Here is a 17,530-nt window from a genome sequence, read left to right as displayed (position 1 = left end):
AGTAGGGAGTAATTAGAATAACAATACCAAAGAAAAGGGTATTTTCAGTTCATAATTGAAAAAAGCTGATGTGCAAAGGCCAGATACATATGTGAGGCATATAACGATGACGACAACAACAACAACGACATTTGATTTATATACCGCCCTTCAGGACAACTTAATGCCCACCCAGAGCTGTTTACAAAGTATGTTATCATTATCCCCACAACACGACACCCTGTGAGGTGGGTGGGGCTGAGAGAGCTCTGAGAGAGCTGTTACTGACCCAAGGTCACCTAGATGGCTTCAAGCAGAGGAGTGGGGAATCAAACCCGGCTCTCCAGATTAGAGTCCCAGCACTCTTAACCACTACGCCAAACTGGCTTTCCAGTTTGTGAGGATATGAGTGGTCTTATCTCCTTCTCTCCCATCACAAGTTTACAAACCTCAAAGACACCTTCCAAGTTCTTGACGGACATGTGCTGAGGGAGATGGAAGTTGTTGCGGATGTCGTCACGTCTCTTACCGGCGTAAGGCACATCCACCGTTAGCACCAGAGCCTGGAATCCCAGGGCTTCTGCCCTCCTCACCAGCATCTCAGAGGCTGACCTCTTCTGGTGAATGTAGAGTTGGAACCATCGGAAGCCAGCAGGGGCTGCGGCTACTATTTCTTCCACGGAGCAAGTGGCGTAAGTGCTGGCAATGTAGCAGGTATTCATGGCATCTGCAGCTTCAAAAGGTACGGGCGAAGTGGGAGGAGAATCATAGAATCTTAGGGGAAAAGGGGCCTTGTATGCCTCTAACTAAGGTTGTGAACTTCCATGTGGGGCCGAGAGATCTCCCAGAATTACAACTAGGGTTGCTAGTCTCCAGGTAGTGGCTGGAGAGCTCCCAGAATTGCAACTGATCTCCAGAGGACAGAGACCAGTGCCCCTGGAGAAAATGACTGCTTGGGAGGGTGCGTTCTATGGCATTATACTCCGCTAACGTCCCTCCCTGCCCCAAATCCCACCGTCTCCATGCTCCTTCCCCCCCATACTCCAGGAATTTCCCAACCTTAACCTAGCAACCTTAATTACAACTGATGTCCAGAAGACAGAGATCAATTCCCTTGGAGAGGACTTCTGGTTTGGGATCCATGAAGGTCTAATGCAGCTCTAAGAGCTGAGCTGTCCGGGCTGCTGTTTTGGAGGCTAGAGGGGCGAGGATTTGCCCGTAGCCAACTGTTCTCAGGTGGAGAACGCTCAAGAACCTGAGGGCGCATTGATCTCGGGCGAGGGGGGGGTCCTGCGCAATGGACTCTCTCCTGTCCCTTGAGGTCCCACCCGAAGAAAGGTTTTGCCAAGATCTCTACAGCAGTTTTGGAGCCAATTTGGTTGGCATAAGACCTGCATGCCCAAGCTTCATAAAGGGACAAGGGGACTTGAAGTGAATTGAATACAGAAACAGTGATTACAACCCGTGAAAACGACTAAGAAGGTAAAGATTACTATCTCTTGAAATGGGACAGATTGCTTTAAGAAATAAAGTACTAAAGGAAATTTAAAAACTGCCACAGATTGATTACAATGAGGGGAAGTTCCGGCAAGAAATTTTTTTTAAAAAGGACTATGTATAACGGAGTTAGTAGAGAAAGCTGATTATAGTTTACATACCTGCGGAGAGTAAGAGATAGTGGACTGTGGGAAAGTCTCAACGTCGCGAGAACTGCTGTGTGTGGCAGAGGAACAGGAAATACGTCAGAACGATAGAGAAGCTGGAGAGAAGCGGCCTTTTCTATGTGACAGGAAGTAGAAGATCGCCATTTTGAAGAAGGGAAAGGTCGTGGCTTCAGCGGAAGAGGAAGTAGGCCATCTTGGATTAGAAGTATAGTTGAAATAACCATAGAGAAAAGACGCCCAACATTTTGGACTGTGTAAATGTGTTTTTTTTTCTTAAAGGAATAGATCAAATTCAGGACTTTTAAAAGTAAAAGTATATAAAGTTAAACGCCACGGAGTTAAGAAAAAGAGCGGACTCATGGGAGCAAGGCAAAGCTAGCCCCACGATGTCGAAAAAGGAGTGGCAAGCAGCAATTGAAAGTCTGGATAAAAAAGTTTCAGAAGGAAACAAAGAAGTTAAAGATATGATAGAAGAGATGGCGAAAGAGTTTAAAGAGACACTTAAGAAGGAATTGGCGGAACTGACGAAAGGTATGGAAAAAATATAAAACGACTTGCAAATCACACAGCAAAGGGTTAATGTAGTAGAAAATGCAATGGACACTTTAGCAGACACGCAACAAACTGAGATGAGGGCGATGAGAGGCAGAATGGCTGTAGCAGAAAGTAAACATATGGAGAAACAACTGAGATTTCGTGGTTTGCCGGAAAGTGAAGGAAAAACTGCCCAAGAACAGATTACAGAAGTTTTGGCTGGATACCTGGGGAAAGAGGAAGCAGAAATTGCGGCTTTCCTAGATGTAGTATACAGAATAAATTCAAGATTCGCGACCCAGAGGAAATTACCAAGAGATATGATCGTGCAATTCACGACTAGAAACACAAGAGAAATGATTGTGAGTAAACAATTCCAGGACCCATTGGAGGTCGATGGCAAGGTGGTGATTATTATGAAGGAATTGCCCAGATCGGTGCTGTTAGATCGCAAAAAATATAAAGATTTAGTCCAGATTTTGAAGGACATGAAGATAAGATATAGATGGGAAATACCAGAAGGACTGTCCTTCGAATTTGGAGGAGCTAAAAAGCGCATCAGATCTGAATTGGAGATGGAAAAGTTCATTAGGGACAATGTAAAGGACTTACCAACAACAAGATTATGATTATGGAGTGCAAAATAATATCTAGGAATGTAAATGGACTTAACTCGCCTAATAAGAGGAAAAATATCTTCCATTGGCTATTAAAACAAAAATGTGACATTGTATGTTTGCAAGAAACCCATATTAAAAAGCAAGATATAAAGTATTTAAAGTTTGCAAAATTGGGAAGTGAATTTGTGGCTGCTTCAAAAAAAAGAAAAAAGGTGTGGTGTTGTATATAAAAGAAGAATTACAGCCAAAATTAGTAGTGAGCGATGTGGAAGCCAGATATTTAGCAGTGGCAATTATGTGGAATTTAAAAAAGGTGTTGGTGATTGGAATATATGCACCTAATGGAGCAAAAGAAAATTTTTTTGAGGACTTGGTAAAACAACTGGATGAACTATCTTATGATCAGATAATTCTAGCTGGAGACTTCAATGGAGTTACCAACTTGGATGAAGATAAGAAATCAGGAACTGCACAAAAGAAAAGAGGATTACTACCAAAGTCTTTTTTTGCAATAAAGGAACAAGAGACTTTAGAAGACGTGTGGAGGAGACAGAACCCCAAAACTAGACAATATACATTTTATTCTGCAAGACATTTTACTTTATCACGAATTGACATGATCTGGGCCTCCAAAGACTTAGCGTTATGGACTAAAGATGTGGAAATAATGCCTATGGTAGGCTCAGATCACAACCCAATTATGTGGAGATTTGGGAAAAGAAATAAAAGAAAAGGATGGAGAATAAATGAGGATCTTTTGCATGAAGAAGAAAACATTGAGTTGTTACTAAGAGAGACCAGATTCTTTATACAACATAATATGAATAAGGAAGTTTTGACTAATAAGGTATGGGACACTTATAAAGCAGTGACCAGAGGCATACTAATGGATTTAAATGCAAGAGCTAGAAAGAAAAAAGAGGAGAAGAGGTTAGAGATTATGGAGAAAATAAAAGCCAAAGAGATTCAACTTAAGAAGAGACCGGGAAAAAAGATATATCAGGATATTAAAATCCTACAAGAACAATTGACGGCAATGAATAACAAGGAATTGGAATGGAATCTTAAGAGAATGAACCAGAAGTCGTTTGAGGGTGCAAACAAGCCTGGGAAATATTTGGGGTGGAAACTGAAGAAAAGAAAAGAGAAGAGAATCATAAATAAAATTTGTGAGGAGAATAAGACATATTTGGAGCAGGCAGCCATTAGTAGAGCTTTTTAAAAATTTTATGCAAAGCTGTACCAAAAAAAGGAAGTGAATAAAGACTCTATAATGAGGTATTTGGAAAAGATGAAGCTCCCTGCAATTTCTGAAAGCTGGAGAGAAAAATTGAATAGGGAAGTGACGGAGGAGGAAATAAAAGAGGCAATTCAGTCAACAAAATTAGAAAAGGCACCAGGTCCGGATGGACTAACAGCTAAATTCTATAAAGTAATGGCTAATGAATTGGCGCCTTTCCTGAAAGAAGTGATTAATGGAGTCATGAGAGATCAGAGGATCCCCGATACTTGGGGAGAAGCTGATATATCATTGATTCCTAAGGAGGGACAGGATTTGACCAATGTTAAAAATTATAGACCAATTTCGTTGCTGAACAATGATTACAAAATCTTTGTGAAGATTTTGGCTGAGAGAATAAAAGGATGGATGTCTGAATTTATTGCGGAGGAGCAAGCTGGATTTTTGCCAAATAGACAAATCAAAGACAACTTAAGGACAGTTATAAATGCTATTGAATACTATGACAAGCGTTGTGATAGAGAAGTTGATTTCTTCTTCGCGGACGCTGAAAAAGCATTTGACAACTTGAACTGGGACTTTATGTTTGCCACTATCTAGAAGCTGCAAATGGGAGAAAAGTTCATACGAGCAGTGAAAGAAATTTATAGGGACCAGAGTGCAGCAATTGTGGTGAATGATGATGTGACTAAAAAATTAACAATAGGTAAAGGTACAAGACAGGGTTGCCCTTCACCATTGTTGTTTATTTTGGTTTTGGAAATATTGATGATTCAGATACGGGAAGATGATGCAATCCGAGGAATAAAAATAAAAGAGTTTTCCTACAAGGTCAGAGCATTTGCGGATGATATAATGTTAATTGTGGACGACCCAATTGAGAACATGCCAAAGGTAATGGAGAAAATAAAGGAATTTGGAGATTTGGCAGGATTTTATGTAAATAAAAGGAAGTCAAAGATACTATGTAAGAATATGACTAAACAGAAACAACAAGAACTAATGGAAATAACGGACTGTGAAGTAACAAATAAGGTGAAATATCTTGGTATTGAACTAACTGCGAAAAACATAGACTTATTTAAGAATAACTATGAGAAATTGTGGATACAAATAGAGCGAGACTTGATAAAATGGAATAAGTTGAATTTGTCATGGTTGGGAAGAATTGCAGCAGTAAAGATGAATGTATTGCCAAGAGTGATGTTCTTGTTACAAACAATTCCAATTATCCGAGACTCCAAACAATTTGAAAAATGGCAAAGGAAAATATCGGACTTTGTGTGGGCAGGCAAGAAACCTCGTGTGAAAATGAAAGTATTGCAGGACGCTAAAGAGAGAGGTGGAATGCAGCTGCCCAATCTAAGACTATATCACGAAGCAATATGTTTGGCATGGATAAAAGAATGGATGACGTTGAAAAACCGCAAGTTATTGGCTTTGGAGGGATACAAAAAAACATTTGGATGGCATGCATATTTGTGGTATGATAAAGTAAAAGCAGACTCTATGTTTATACACCACTATATCCGGAGAAGCCTCTTCACAATTTGGAAGAAGTATAAAAATTACCTACAAGATGGAATTCCTTCTTGGGTGGTTCCATATGAAGTAATAGATCCGAGAGCTGTTGATAATGAGCAGCAATGTTTAACCTACAAGGAGATAACTTGAGTAGAATTTTCAAAACTGAGAATAAAAACAGAAGAAGAGCTGTCTCCATGTTATGGATGGTTTCAATATAGACAGATCAGAGATCTTTACAATTCGGACTGTTTGAAAGGAGGAATAAGAATGGAGAATTCAGAATTAGAAGATGTAATTTTTCAAGAAGGTAAAAAGGAAATTTCAAGGATTTATAAAGTACTTTTAAAATGGTTTACAGAGGATGAAACAGTAAAAGTCCAGATGGTGAAGTGGGCTATAAATTTTCACAAAGAAATAAAAATGGAGGCGTGGGAATACCTGTGGAAAACGACTTTGAAGATTACAACATGTACAAGTATTAAAGAGCATGTCTACAAAATGATTTATCATTGGTACTTGACACCAAAGAAAATTGCGCTAGGAAATATTAATATGTCGAATAAATGCTGGAAATGTAAAAAACATGAAGGATCATTATACCACATGTGGTGGACTTGTGAGGTAGCGAAGCAATACTGGGGAGATATAATTGAAGTAATTAATGAGGTTTTGCAAACCCAAATAAATAAGAACCCAGAATTGCTGCTACTGAACTTGGGAATGGAAGATGTTCCAATGCAGTATAGAACATTGTTATTTTACATGATTACAGCAGCAAGACTTTTATATGTGCAGAAATGGAAAGTACAAGAAATACCAACTACAGAAGATTGGATCTATAAATTGCTGTACATGGCTGAGATGGACAAAATGACAAGAAAACTTAAAGATCTTGATCCAGGACAATTTAATGCAGATTGGGAGAAATTGAAACAATATCTAGGGAAAAAATGGGACGTGAAAGGGGAACTGTGGCAGTTCGAGAATTATTGAAATGTAATAGAAGAAGAAGAGAGAAGTGATTTTACCGGGAAAGGGGGAATATAATTATAGAAATCTAAGCTACCATTGGCGTTATGATAAAAGTAAAAATTATAGAGTATTAAATAATAGATGTTTTATTATGGATATATAAGCTATATAAGTTTAAACTAGCTAGATATTATGTACAATATATAGTTTAAGTAAAGAGTATATAATAGATATTTGAGTATAACAGTTACCTTATAGACTTAAAATAAGCTCAGAACAAGAAAAAGTAAAAGATGGGTGTGTAATAGAATATTAGAGTTTAAGTTAATAATAGAATTAGGAGGATTGTGGAAAGTAAAGAGTTTAGATAATCGGAAAGTAAAATGGATGTAATGTTATATTTTTAATATCTTGATTGCTAATATATATGATTATGCTAGCATTATCTTAGGTAGAATATATGGTTTACCTGAGGTATTTAAAGGGAAACTTGTACCATAGAGATATAGAGATATTTTTAGTAGAGATTTAATAAGCTTAGAGAAAAGAGTATTAAGTGTGTGTTTAACAGGGTATATGAGATATTAAGTAATTAAGTAATAAAATAGACCAAGGGTTGGAAAACTGTTGGAAGTCAACTAAAAAGGGGGGGAGAAAGGGAGGGGGTTAGAAATAGACTTACAAGGGGGTAAGGAATGTGCTGAATGATATTATAATCTAATCCAATAAAAATTTTTTAAAAAAAATTCCCTTGGAGAAAATGGCTGCTTTGGATGGAGGAATCTATGACATTATACTCCACTGAGGTCCCTCCCCTCTGTAGGCTTCACCCCCAGTTCTCCAGGAATTACCCAAGCCAGTGTTGGCAACCATATCTGTATTAGTTTTGGACCACCATGTTCCCATGGTGAATCAAGCATGTCACCCCTGCCCCATGGTTGTTTCGTTTCCAGGTAAGGAGAATTTGACATACCTTTGGCTGTGCTCTGCTCCCCATCGGGCCAGGCCAGCTTGTGAAAGCCTGTGGGAGCAATCCCTACAGGGAAGCTGATTTCCGTGCCAAGGATCGTGGTCCTGGTGTCTATTGCAAGCACGTTGCGCAGCATGCGGGGTCGCAAATGGATTCTGTGGAGAGAAGCAGAGGGCTGAAATATTAGGCCTGGCTGGTGGACGGTAGGACTTCCTGGGGCCCAAAGAACATTCGGAGGAAACCCATCTCATCGGACAATCTCTCAAGACTCCCTCATAACAGAGGCCGTCCCATTTCTTTTTAATTCATGGAAAAAACTGGGGAAGAAACAAGAGAGTTTACCAAAAGCAGCTACCACCAAGAATCTGCTTTAGTCAGAGACTAAAGAGGTACATTTAACCCTAAGGAATGTAATGTAGATCTACCTGATGACTCAAAAGGAGAAGGTTAAAGGGGGATTGTTTATCCTGCTTGGTAGGGTTGCTAGCTCCGGGTTGGGAAATTTCTGGAGATTTGAGGGCGCATCCTGGAGAGGGCAGGGTTTTGGGAAGGGAGGGACCTCAGAGCAGAACCACAAGTGACAAAAGGCACAGACTGGACACTTGTCTGCTTCCCTCAAGTTTTGATGGGAAATGTAGGCAGCTTGGCGGAATGTTGGACAAGTGACAGTTGAAAAGTCCGTTGGACAGCAGTCGGAGAGCCAAGCTGCAAGACCAGGATGCCTACATTTCCCATCAAAACTTGAGGGAAGCAGACAAGTGTCCAATCTGTGCCTTTTGTCACTTGTGGTTCTGCTCTCAGTCATACATTTCTCCATCAGCAGGAGAATAATACCATAGTGCCCACCCAGCCCCAAATCAGCTAATTTATCCAAGAGAACTAATCTCTGTCTTCTGAAGATGAGTTGTACTTCTGCAGAAACTCCCACTCCCTACCTGGAGTTTGGCAACTCTGTAGAGAGCCACGTGCCTCACATTGGCCGTTTCCACAAAGCTTACCTTGTTGTGGAAAATAGCGAAATCTCGCGAGAAGACTGTTATCGCATCTTCTCGCGTGATAACAGCGTCTTCTCGCGAGATTTCGCACGAGATTTCGCTATTTTCCACAACAAGGTAAGCTGTGTGGAAACAGCCATTGTTTTGTGAGCTTTCTTTCATGTGGTGCTCATTCCAAGAATTACCAGCTCATGGCTGGCAACCCACAGGATATGAGGGAGGAGCAAGATAACCACCGATTTTGGGGAGAAGGATAGAGCGTTGCCTGACACCAGGGCTTTTTTTCTGGGAAAAGAGGTGGTGGAACTCAGTGGGTTGCCAGCACAAGGGGCAACTCCTGGTGGGAGGTGGTGCCCCGGTACCACATGCAGGACTGCACAATGACATCACTTTGGGTCAGCTGGAACAAGGGGGGAGTTTTTCAAAGTTTAAATCACCCTCGGCGAAAATGGTCATATTGCGGGTGGCCCTGCCCCCTGATCTCCAGGCAGAGGGAAATTTAGCTTGCCCTCCACGCTGAGCAGCACGGAGGGCAATCTATTTTCTGTCTGGAGATCAGGAGGCGGGGCCACCAGCCATGTGACCATTTTCAAGAGATGCCGGAACTCCATTCCACCGCGTTCCAGCTGAAAAAAAGCCCTGTCTGACACAATGATGTCACTTGGAAGTTATGCTGGAAGTGACATCATTGTGCTAGGCAATGATGATGGACACACAAACACCCAGTTTCCCCTGGCATTTCCCCCCTGCTGCCCAGCTGAATTGAGGTGGGGGTGGAAGGTCTCCCATAAAACCAGGAGACCTGGTAATCTTGTGAGGTGTTACAGAGCTAATGGCTCAAAGAGAAGGCTGTTCAATGATCCACTGCTAGTGAGTCACTGGCAGTTTTCAAGAAGAGGCTGGATGAATACTTGTCAGAGATGCATTAGGCTGATCCTGCACTGGGCAGGGGGTTGGACTAGATGGTCTGTATGGCCCCTTCCAACTCTATGATTCTATGATTCTATGAGTCATTGAGCAAGAGTGTTGTACATCTGCTGACTCAGAGATGAGGCCACTAGTGGGCCAAACCAGCCTGTGAAAGGCTGTGGGAACCATCCCTACAGGGAAATTGATTTCCATGCCAAGGATCGTGGTCTTCGTTTCTGTCACAGACACATTGCGCAGCATGTGGGGTCGTAAATGGAGAGAAGCAGAGGGCTGAAACATCAGGGCTGGCTGGTGGGAGTTAGGACTTTGAAGTTCACCTTCCACCTATGCTAGGGTTGCCAGCTCCAAGTTGGGAAATTCCTGGAGATCTGGGGGGTGAAACCTGGAGAAAGTGGGGTTTGGGGAGCGAAAGGACCTTGGCTTGGCATAATTCCATAAGTCCACCCACCAAAGTAGCCATTTTTTCCAGGTGAACTGATCTCTGTGGCCTGGAGACCAGCTGTAATTACGGGAGATCTCCAACCACTACCTGGAGGCTGGCAACCCTAACCTACGCCGAGGCTTCGGAATGGGAGGGGGTTGAATCTTCAGCCTGGTCCACCTCCTCCCCTCAGGATGCTCTTGCCTTTTCTCTGAGGTAGCTCCAGGATGAGAGGAGTACCTTAGTCTCCTTGGCTCTGGGCTGGAGGAGCTTAAATAACTCTTCACAGGCCCTGCAAGCCCCTCCCTCTCCTCCGGTTTGTAGGGGGCCAGCCAGTCCCCTGTGCTGCCTCCCATTCTGGGGAGATGATCTGTGACTGCTTGTGGTGAACTTTTCTCCGGCCTTTTGCTTGGCCTCACCCCTTCAGGCCGCCCTTGGACAGGGCCGTATTATTCCTAAGGTTGACCAGGCCGAAGCCTAGGGGTCCCACAGGGACTAAGGGCCTGTCAAATTTTTTTTGCTGAGGCATACCCCTACATAAATTACAATTAATTGATTCTCTCATATAATATTTATTAATAAGATAATTAACTGCTTCCTTATTGAAGTGAAACAAATTGTCTCTTATAGTAAAACAATTATCCATAAATTATATATATATTAAAGAAATAATAAACATTTTATTCACTTCAAAATACTACAGTATTGAACAATTATGCCACCCAAAGTGTGCTTTCCTGAAGAATTCTACTCATGCAATAAAAATATTTTAAAAATTGTGAATAGAATTCTTCAGGACACCCTCAAAATGGCTATAGGGCTATGTACTGTGGTCTAGTACCTACCGTACCAGGGTTAGGTTGTCAACTGTAGTGGAGTGAAAGATACGAAGCGGAAGTTGGTTCCCAGTTCTGTACTCACAGTTCCTAGTTCCTTATTCGCAAAGACAAAGAAAAATATTGTGGGGAAATTGAAAAGCTCTGAACCCAAAAATGAAGTTTGCAGAGGCACATATTATACACCTCCAGATTCAGCAGACTCAGCCCTCTAAGAGCTAAGCTACAAGTAACGCGTGACACAGGTTGGACACCTGTCATCTTCCCTCAAGTTTTGATGGGAAATGTAGGCATCCTGGTCTTGCAGCTGTAATGGAGAGCCAAGCTGTAAAACCAGGACGCCTACATTTCCCATCAAAATTTGAGGTAAGCTGACAAGTGTCCAACCTGGGTCAGGCGTCACTTGCAGTTTGGCTCTTAGTGGACCGATACTGGGCCATCCTACGAAATCCAGATCTTGAGTTAACAGCTTCAAAATAGGGTGCCCCCAGAACAATTCAATAAGAAGGGGCGGCAGCTGCAGCAGAAAAAAACTTTGGATCAGCCCAAATCACGCAGCCCTGAACTTGAGAGATTGTCCTCTACAAAAGGATATGTGCTGGATCTGATCCAGTCTCTACTTCTGGAGCTGAGACCTACTATTTCACCTTTCTCTGAAAACCTTGCATTAGACATTGCTGTGAATAAGGAACTGAGAACCATAAGAGGCCGCTGCACCCCCAAATAATCTTGGGATCACTCCAAATCACACAGCCATGAACTCCAGAGACTGCCCTCTACAAGAAAACATGTGCTGGATCTGATCCAGTCTCTGGTTCTGGAGCTGAGGACTCCTATTTCACCTTTCTCCCAGAACCTTGGATGAGACATTGCTGTGAATAAGGAACTGGGAACCATAAGAGGTCTCTGCACCCCCAAATAATCTTTGGATATGGGAGAAAGGTGAAATAGTAGGCCTCAGCTCTAGAAGTAGAGACTGGATCAGCACCAGCACATGTCCTCTTTTAGGGGACAGTCTCCAGAGTTCAGGGCTGTGTGATTTGGGGTGATCCCAAGATTATTTGGGGGTTCAGAGGCCTCTTATGTTTCCCAGTTCCTTATTCACAGCAATGTCTGATACAAAGTTCTGGGAGAAAGGTGAAATAGTATTATTATTATTATTTATTAATATTTATTATTTATTACATTTCTAGACCGTCCTCCCAGTTGGACGGGCTGAGGGTGGTGTAACAAAATACAATTTATAACATACAGTTTAAAACAATAAAAACATTATAAATAAACATTTAAAAACATTATCCATGCGCAGTAAAATTTCTCAGATGGCGGATATAAGTATGTGCCACACTTCATGAGCTGGTGCATGGGTGGGGGGCGGTCTTCTGTGGTATGGCCGGTAAGAGGACAGCCTAAACCCCACCAAATGCCTGGCGGAACACCTCCGTCTTGCAGGCCCGGCGGAAAGAGAACAAATCCCGCCGGGCCCTAATCTCCTCAGACAGAGAGTTCCACCAGGTCTCAGCTCCAGAAGTAGAGATTGGATCAGAACCAGCACATGTCCTCTTGTAGGGGACAGTCTCTGGAGTTCAGGGCTGTGTGATTTGGGGTGATCCCAAGATTATTTGGGGGTGCAGAGGCCTCTTATATTTCCCAGTTCCTTGTTCACAGTAATGTCTAATGCAGGGTTCTGGGAGAAGGGTGAAATAGGAGGCCTCAGCTCCAGAAGTAGAGACTGGATCAGAACCAGTACATGTCCTCTTGTAGGGGACAGTCTGGAGTTCAAGGCTGTGTGATTTGGGCTGATCCAAAGTTTTTTTCTGCTGCAGCTGCTTTGCCTTTATTCTTATTGAATTGTTCTGGGGGCACCCTATTTTGAAGCTGTCAACTCAAGATCTGGGTTTTGTAGGATGGCCCAGTATAGGTCCACTTAGAGGACTTCATTTTGGGGTTCAGAGCTTTTCAGTTTCCCCACAATATTTTTCTTTGGCTTTGCGAATAAGGAACTAGGAACTGCGAATAAGGAACTGGGAACCAACTTCAGCATCGTGTGAAAGATTGAAGTGCCAAATGGGGTCCGAAATACCTGAAAGCCTAGGGGCTCGGCCATGGGTCCTGCCCTTGGCCTGCAGAGGCATGGCTTTCGTTTCTGGCCTGCAGAGGCTTGAAGCCATGCGCTGCCCGCTTGCCCCCTACTTCTGCAGCCCTGAGGAAGGCTGGTCTGGCAGCTGCACAAACCACCAGCCTTGTCTCTTGAGCCATAGGTAAGCCCTGTGTTACTTTCTCAGCCCTGCCCCCTCCCCCGCCCCACCTTTGTGGCGGTTGTGGGACCAGTGTTAGCTCCCATCAGGCTCCAACACTGGACACTGGGTGTGTGTGTGTGTGTGGGGGGGGGGCTTCTGCAGTTTCTATTTTAAATTGGATCACAGGAAAGCCTCCTTTGATCTGATTTCAACGGAGCAGTGGGGTGGCTTCTGATGAAATTTCCCTGTGGAAATGTAACCCTTGTCCACTAGAGGGAGATAAAGAGTTGGGGTCTTGGCTTCCCTGTGCAGTCTGACAAAGTAGTTGAGAGCGTTGTCCAGTATTTTGGTGTCCTGGAATAAGATACTGTGCCCTGTTTGAGTTAGGCTATGTTCAGCCACTGCTGATTTTTCAGGTTGTCCAAGTCTGCAGTGTCTTTCATGTTCTTTTATTCTTGTCTGGATGCTACGCTTTGTGGTCCCGATGTAAACTTGTCCACAGCTGCAGGGTATACGGTATACTCCTGCAGAGGTGAGGGGGTCTCTACTGTCTTTTGCTGATCGTAGCATCTGTTGTATTTTTCGGGTGGGTCTGAATACTGCTTGAAGGTTATGCTTTTTCATAATCTTTCCCATCTGATCAGTAATTCCTTTGATATATGGCAAAAACACTTTTCCTGTAGGAGACTGTTTTTCCTTGGTTGTTTGATTCATCCTGGGTTTGATTGCCCTTCAGATTTCATTTCTGGAGCAGCCATTTGCCTGAAGTGCGTGGTTTAGATGATTAATTTCGTCATTGAGAAAGTGCGGCTCACATATCCGTCTTGCACGATCCACTAATGTGGATCATTATGCCTCTTTTCTGTCAGGGGTGGTGATTGGAGTTTTTGTGTAAGTACCAATCAGTGTGAGTTGGTTTCCTGTAGACCTTGTGACCTAACTGAAAGTTTGCTTTGCGGATGACCAAGGTATCCAGAAATGGGAGTTTTCCCTCGATTTCTTTCTCCATTGTGAATTGTATGTTCTGGTGGATGTTGTTGTGATGATTCAAAAACCCCAGCAATTCTTCCTCCCCATGGCTCCAAATGATAAATGTATCATCCACAAACCGGAACCATACACTAGGTTTGTGGGGTGCTGATTCTAGAGCTGTTTTTTCAAAATGTTCCATGTAGAAGTTTGCTATAACTGGGCTGAGAGGGCTCCCCATGGCCACCCCATCCATCTGTTCATAGAATTCATTATCCCATTGGAAGTAACTGGTTGTCAGACAATGATGGAATAAGGCTGTTACATCCTCTGGGAAAATCTGATTAATAAGTGCAATACTGTCTTTTACTGGAACCTTGGTAAACAGGGATACAACATCAAAACTGACAAGTATGTCTTGTGGATTGAGTTTCAGAGAACTGATTTTGTTGATGAAATCTGCTGAATCTTTGATGTAAGACGAGGTTTTCCCGATGTGGTCCTGCAGGAGATTGGCCAGATGTCAAGCTAATTCATATGTCGGTGAACCAATGGCACTCACAATGGGTCGGAGTGGGACTGAATCCTTGTGTATTTTAGGGAGTCCATAAACCTGAAAAATCAGCAGTGGCTGAACATAGCCTAACTCAAACAGGGCACAGTATCTTATTCCAGGACACCAAAATACTGGACAACACTTCCAACTACTTTGTCAGACTGCACAGGGAAGCCATTGAAATTCACAAGCATAAGCAAAACTTCAACAGGAAAGAAGAAACCTTAAGAATGAATAGAGCATGGTTTCCAGTTCTGAAAAACACCAGGCTAACAAAACACTCTATACCTGACAATAGCCCTGCAGAGAAGATTAGCACATCAAGCACCAATCCATATGCAAAAGAGCCTCCTCAGGATACAGTGAAGCCTCCCGCAATTAGCATTCCACACCCTGGGAAACTCTTACAGGATGACTCAGCTCAACCCCACCCCTCCTGAGTAGATATAAATGACCTGCCAACATCTTTTCCACACTGTGACACTGAGAGATCTCTGTCTTTTGGTGCTACACCTCTGAAGATGCCAGCCACAGCTGCTGGTGAAATGTCAGGAACTACAATGCCAAGACCACGGCAATACAGCCTGGAAAACCCACAACAACCATTGTTCTCCGGCCGTGAAAGCCTTCGACAATACATCAGTTTGGGTCTTCCTTAGAAGGAAAAAAGGCGTAATTTTCCTTGAGAGACTGGAGGGCCTGAGACTGCCAGGAGAAGCCCTCTCTCCTCAGAAACACTCCTTTGTATGAAATCTCTGTTAATGTTGTAGGTATGAGAATTTCTTATACTTATTACTGGAAGGGAGGATTGTGTTTATATTAATTGGCTTTTAGTTGTATTTTGATTATTGTTGGGACTATTTGAAATGAATGTTACATGTATAAATTTTCTCTGAGAGACGGGAGGGCCTGAGACTGCTGGGAGAAGCCCTCTCTCCTCAGAAACGCCCCTTTCTATCATCACTCTCTGTTAATGTTTTAGACTCCTGTGAAGAACAGAAGTCATCCCTACGCAGAGCACAGCTACAAGTTGCTGCATTTCAAGGGATTGGCTAGTGGACGTCAGAAAGACTGAGACTCGGGTCTGCTTGAGCAAAACAGCCTGATGTTTTCTTTTCCAAGTCTGTTCATTGTTATTTTTTATAAATGCAAGTGTCACAAGGTGGGATCACACTGTCCATAGACATGAACTCTCCCAGTTCTCAAATTAGATATATCTATTTATTTGATGTTGTTCTTTGAACAAAACAGGTTACAGAAATATTTTGGCGCCTGAACAGGGACAGTGCTGCCTTGTGATTTTAACATTCATACATTTTACTATTCTTAAGCAACTTGCGGTATTATCTCAGCTAAAATGGAGCTGTGTAAACTGTACACATTGGATCCAGATCGCTCTGTTAGGCTGAGTGGAGAATTGTCAACTGTGTCTGATACAGATGTGGAATGTTCCTTAAGTAACTATGGTACCATCAGCAAATATAAAAGGATGCCTGGTGCCAAAGTAGGAATGGTATTGTGTGAGTCCAAAGAGAAATTCTCTGCCCAGTTATTGGCAAAAGCCTGTAATACCTGTAAGTTAGAAAATCAGTGGGTAGTAACACCCATTAAGCAAAGCTTAAAGCATAGTACCCCACAAAAGAAGGAGCATACAGGTAACCTGGCCAAGTCAGGGGAGACAGCAGAAGGGGCATCTGGCTCTGTAGCAGTTGGTAGAGATTCTATAGTGGAGGAAACTCCTAGCGAAGAGCCCTTTCTTATTCCACCCACTGTGGCTGTGCAGGTACCTGAAGGAGTACATAAAATTGTTGTGGGGCATGTTCTAAAATCATTAGCGACAGAAGGAAGTAGTTATAATCATGCTTCTTATAGATTAAAATGTTTTTCTGGGAAAATGCCAAAACCTGTAGGAGAAATAGATTTTGATACATGGAGATGGCAAATACAACATTTATTGCAAGATTCTGAGATATCTGCCACTGGGAAGAAGCACAAATTGTTGGAGAGCCTCTTGCCTCCTGCTCTGAATGTAGCTTTACATGCAGGAAAATTGCGCCTTTTTTTCCTTTTAAGGAATACCCCAACTCTTTATCTCCCTCTAGTGGACAAGGGTTACAGAAGCTCCGCCTGGAGCCAACTTGGGGAGGGAGCAGAGCTAAGGTTCACTCCCCACTTTCTTCCAGCCCTTTAATGGGTCTTTTCACAGTGATCTGTGGTTTTGAACACTGCGCACAGCTGCACAGCTGCGTTGGGTTATGTATGTGGGAGAATCTTGTCACCTCAGTGCTTCTGTGCCAACAAGGTGAAGGCAGGAGTGCAGGTGTGGCGTCATTAGGGAGCAGTATCAGGACCGAGTGTGTGGATACAATCCCCTCCTCCTCTCCTCACAACGGCTTCCACAGCGTGGGGACACCTTTTCGCCCTCTCTGCAGAAGCAGCCAGCCCAGCAAAGCTCTCAGACACGTGAGACGAAAGCTGCCTTGAAAGCAATGTATACAGTGGAATTGGGGGGGGGGGCGGAATAGAATTTAGATGAGTCCTAATATCTCATAGCTAAGGGTTGCCCTCCCGTGCGTGTCAAATATCTACACAGGAGGGCCACTCTGATTACAATTTAGGGTTCTCCAGGCCTTGGAGAAAAATCCAGAGTGGGGAGGGGGCATAGAACTAGCAGCAGAAGACGGCGATAGAAAAACTTCTGTGCTGGCAACACACTTTTGCCTTCTCCTGTCATCAGACCCCCCAGGTCATGTTACGTAGCATTTGGTTCATGAGATCCTGCCCCCCCACCCCTGACCTGCACTGTCTTTTCAAGAGGGCTACTGGGGGACGGGAAGAGGGAAACCTGCAACATGCAGGATGCAGTCCACAGCCTTTTCAACACAGCTGTTTCTTAATGGTTGAATGCTACCCCACTTTCTTCCAGAAATTTCATCAAGTCCTTTCTGTTCCTATCCTTCAGGGTCAAACTACTCAGCAGCCTCGTGATTTGAAGAGGGAGGTGATGTTTAACCCTTTCCTTCCAAGCAGTTTCTCTACAGGGCTTTTTTTCTGTGAAAAGAGGTGGTGGAACTCAC

At 43.1% G+C, this 17,530-nt stretch overlaps 1 protein-coding gene across 3 annotated transcripts in view; it reads right to left on the bottom strand.

Moving 5' to 3' along the window:
* The window catches only part of HAO2 (hydroxyacid oxidase 2), a 56,610-nt gene that overhangs the window by 12,354 nt on the left and 26,726 nt on the right, over nt 1-17,530 (bottom strand). For all 3 annotated transcript variants that reach the window (XM_055002528.1, XM_055002527.1, XM_055002526.1), the window contains exons 3-4: nt 7,510-7,661; nt 429-712 (exon numbers count right to left, since the gene is read on the bottom strand). In XM_055002528.1, coding sequence (XP_054858503.1) covers nt 429-712; nt 7,510-7,661 — 436 coding nt within the window. The remainder of the gene's footprint in view (nt 1-428; nt 713-7,509; nt 7,662-17,530) is intronic.

This window comes from Eublepharis macularius, chromosome 18, assembly GCF_028583425.1.
Source record: "Eublepharis macularius isolate TG4126 chromosome 18, MPM_Emac_v1.0, whole genome shotgun sequence".
NCBI lineage: Eukaryota > Metazoa > Chordata > Lepidosauria > Squamata > Eublepharidae > Eublepharis > Eublepharis macularius.
The sequence above is the reverse complement of the archived record's forward strand: the minus strand, read 5'-3'. Positions and strand labels throughout refer to the sequence as shown.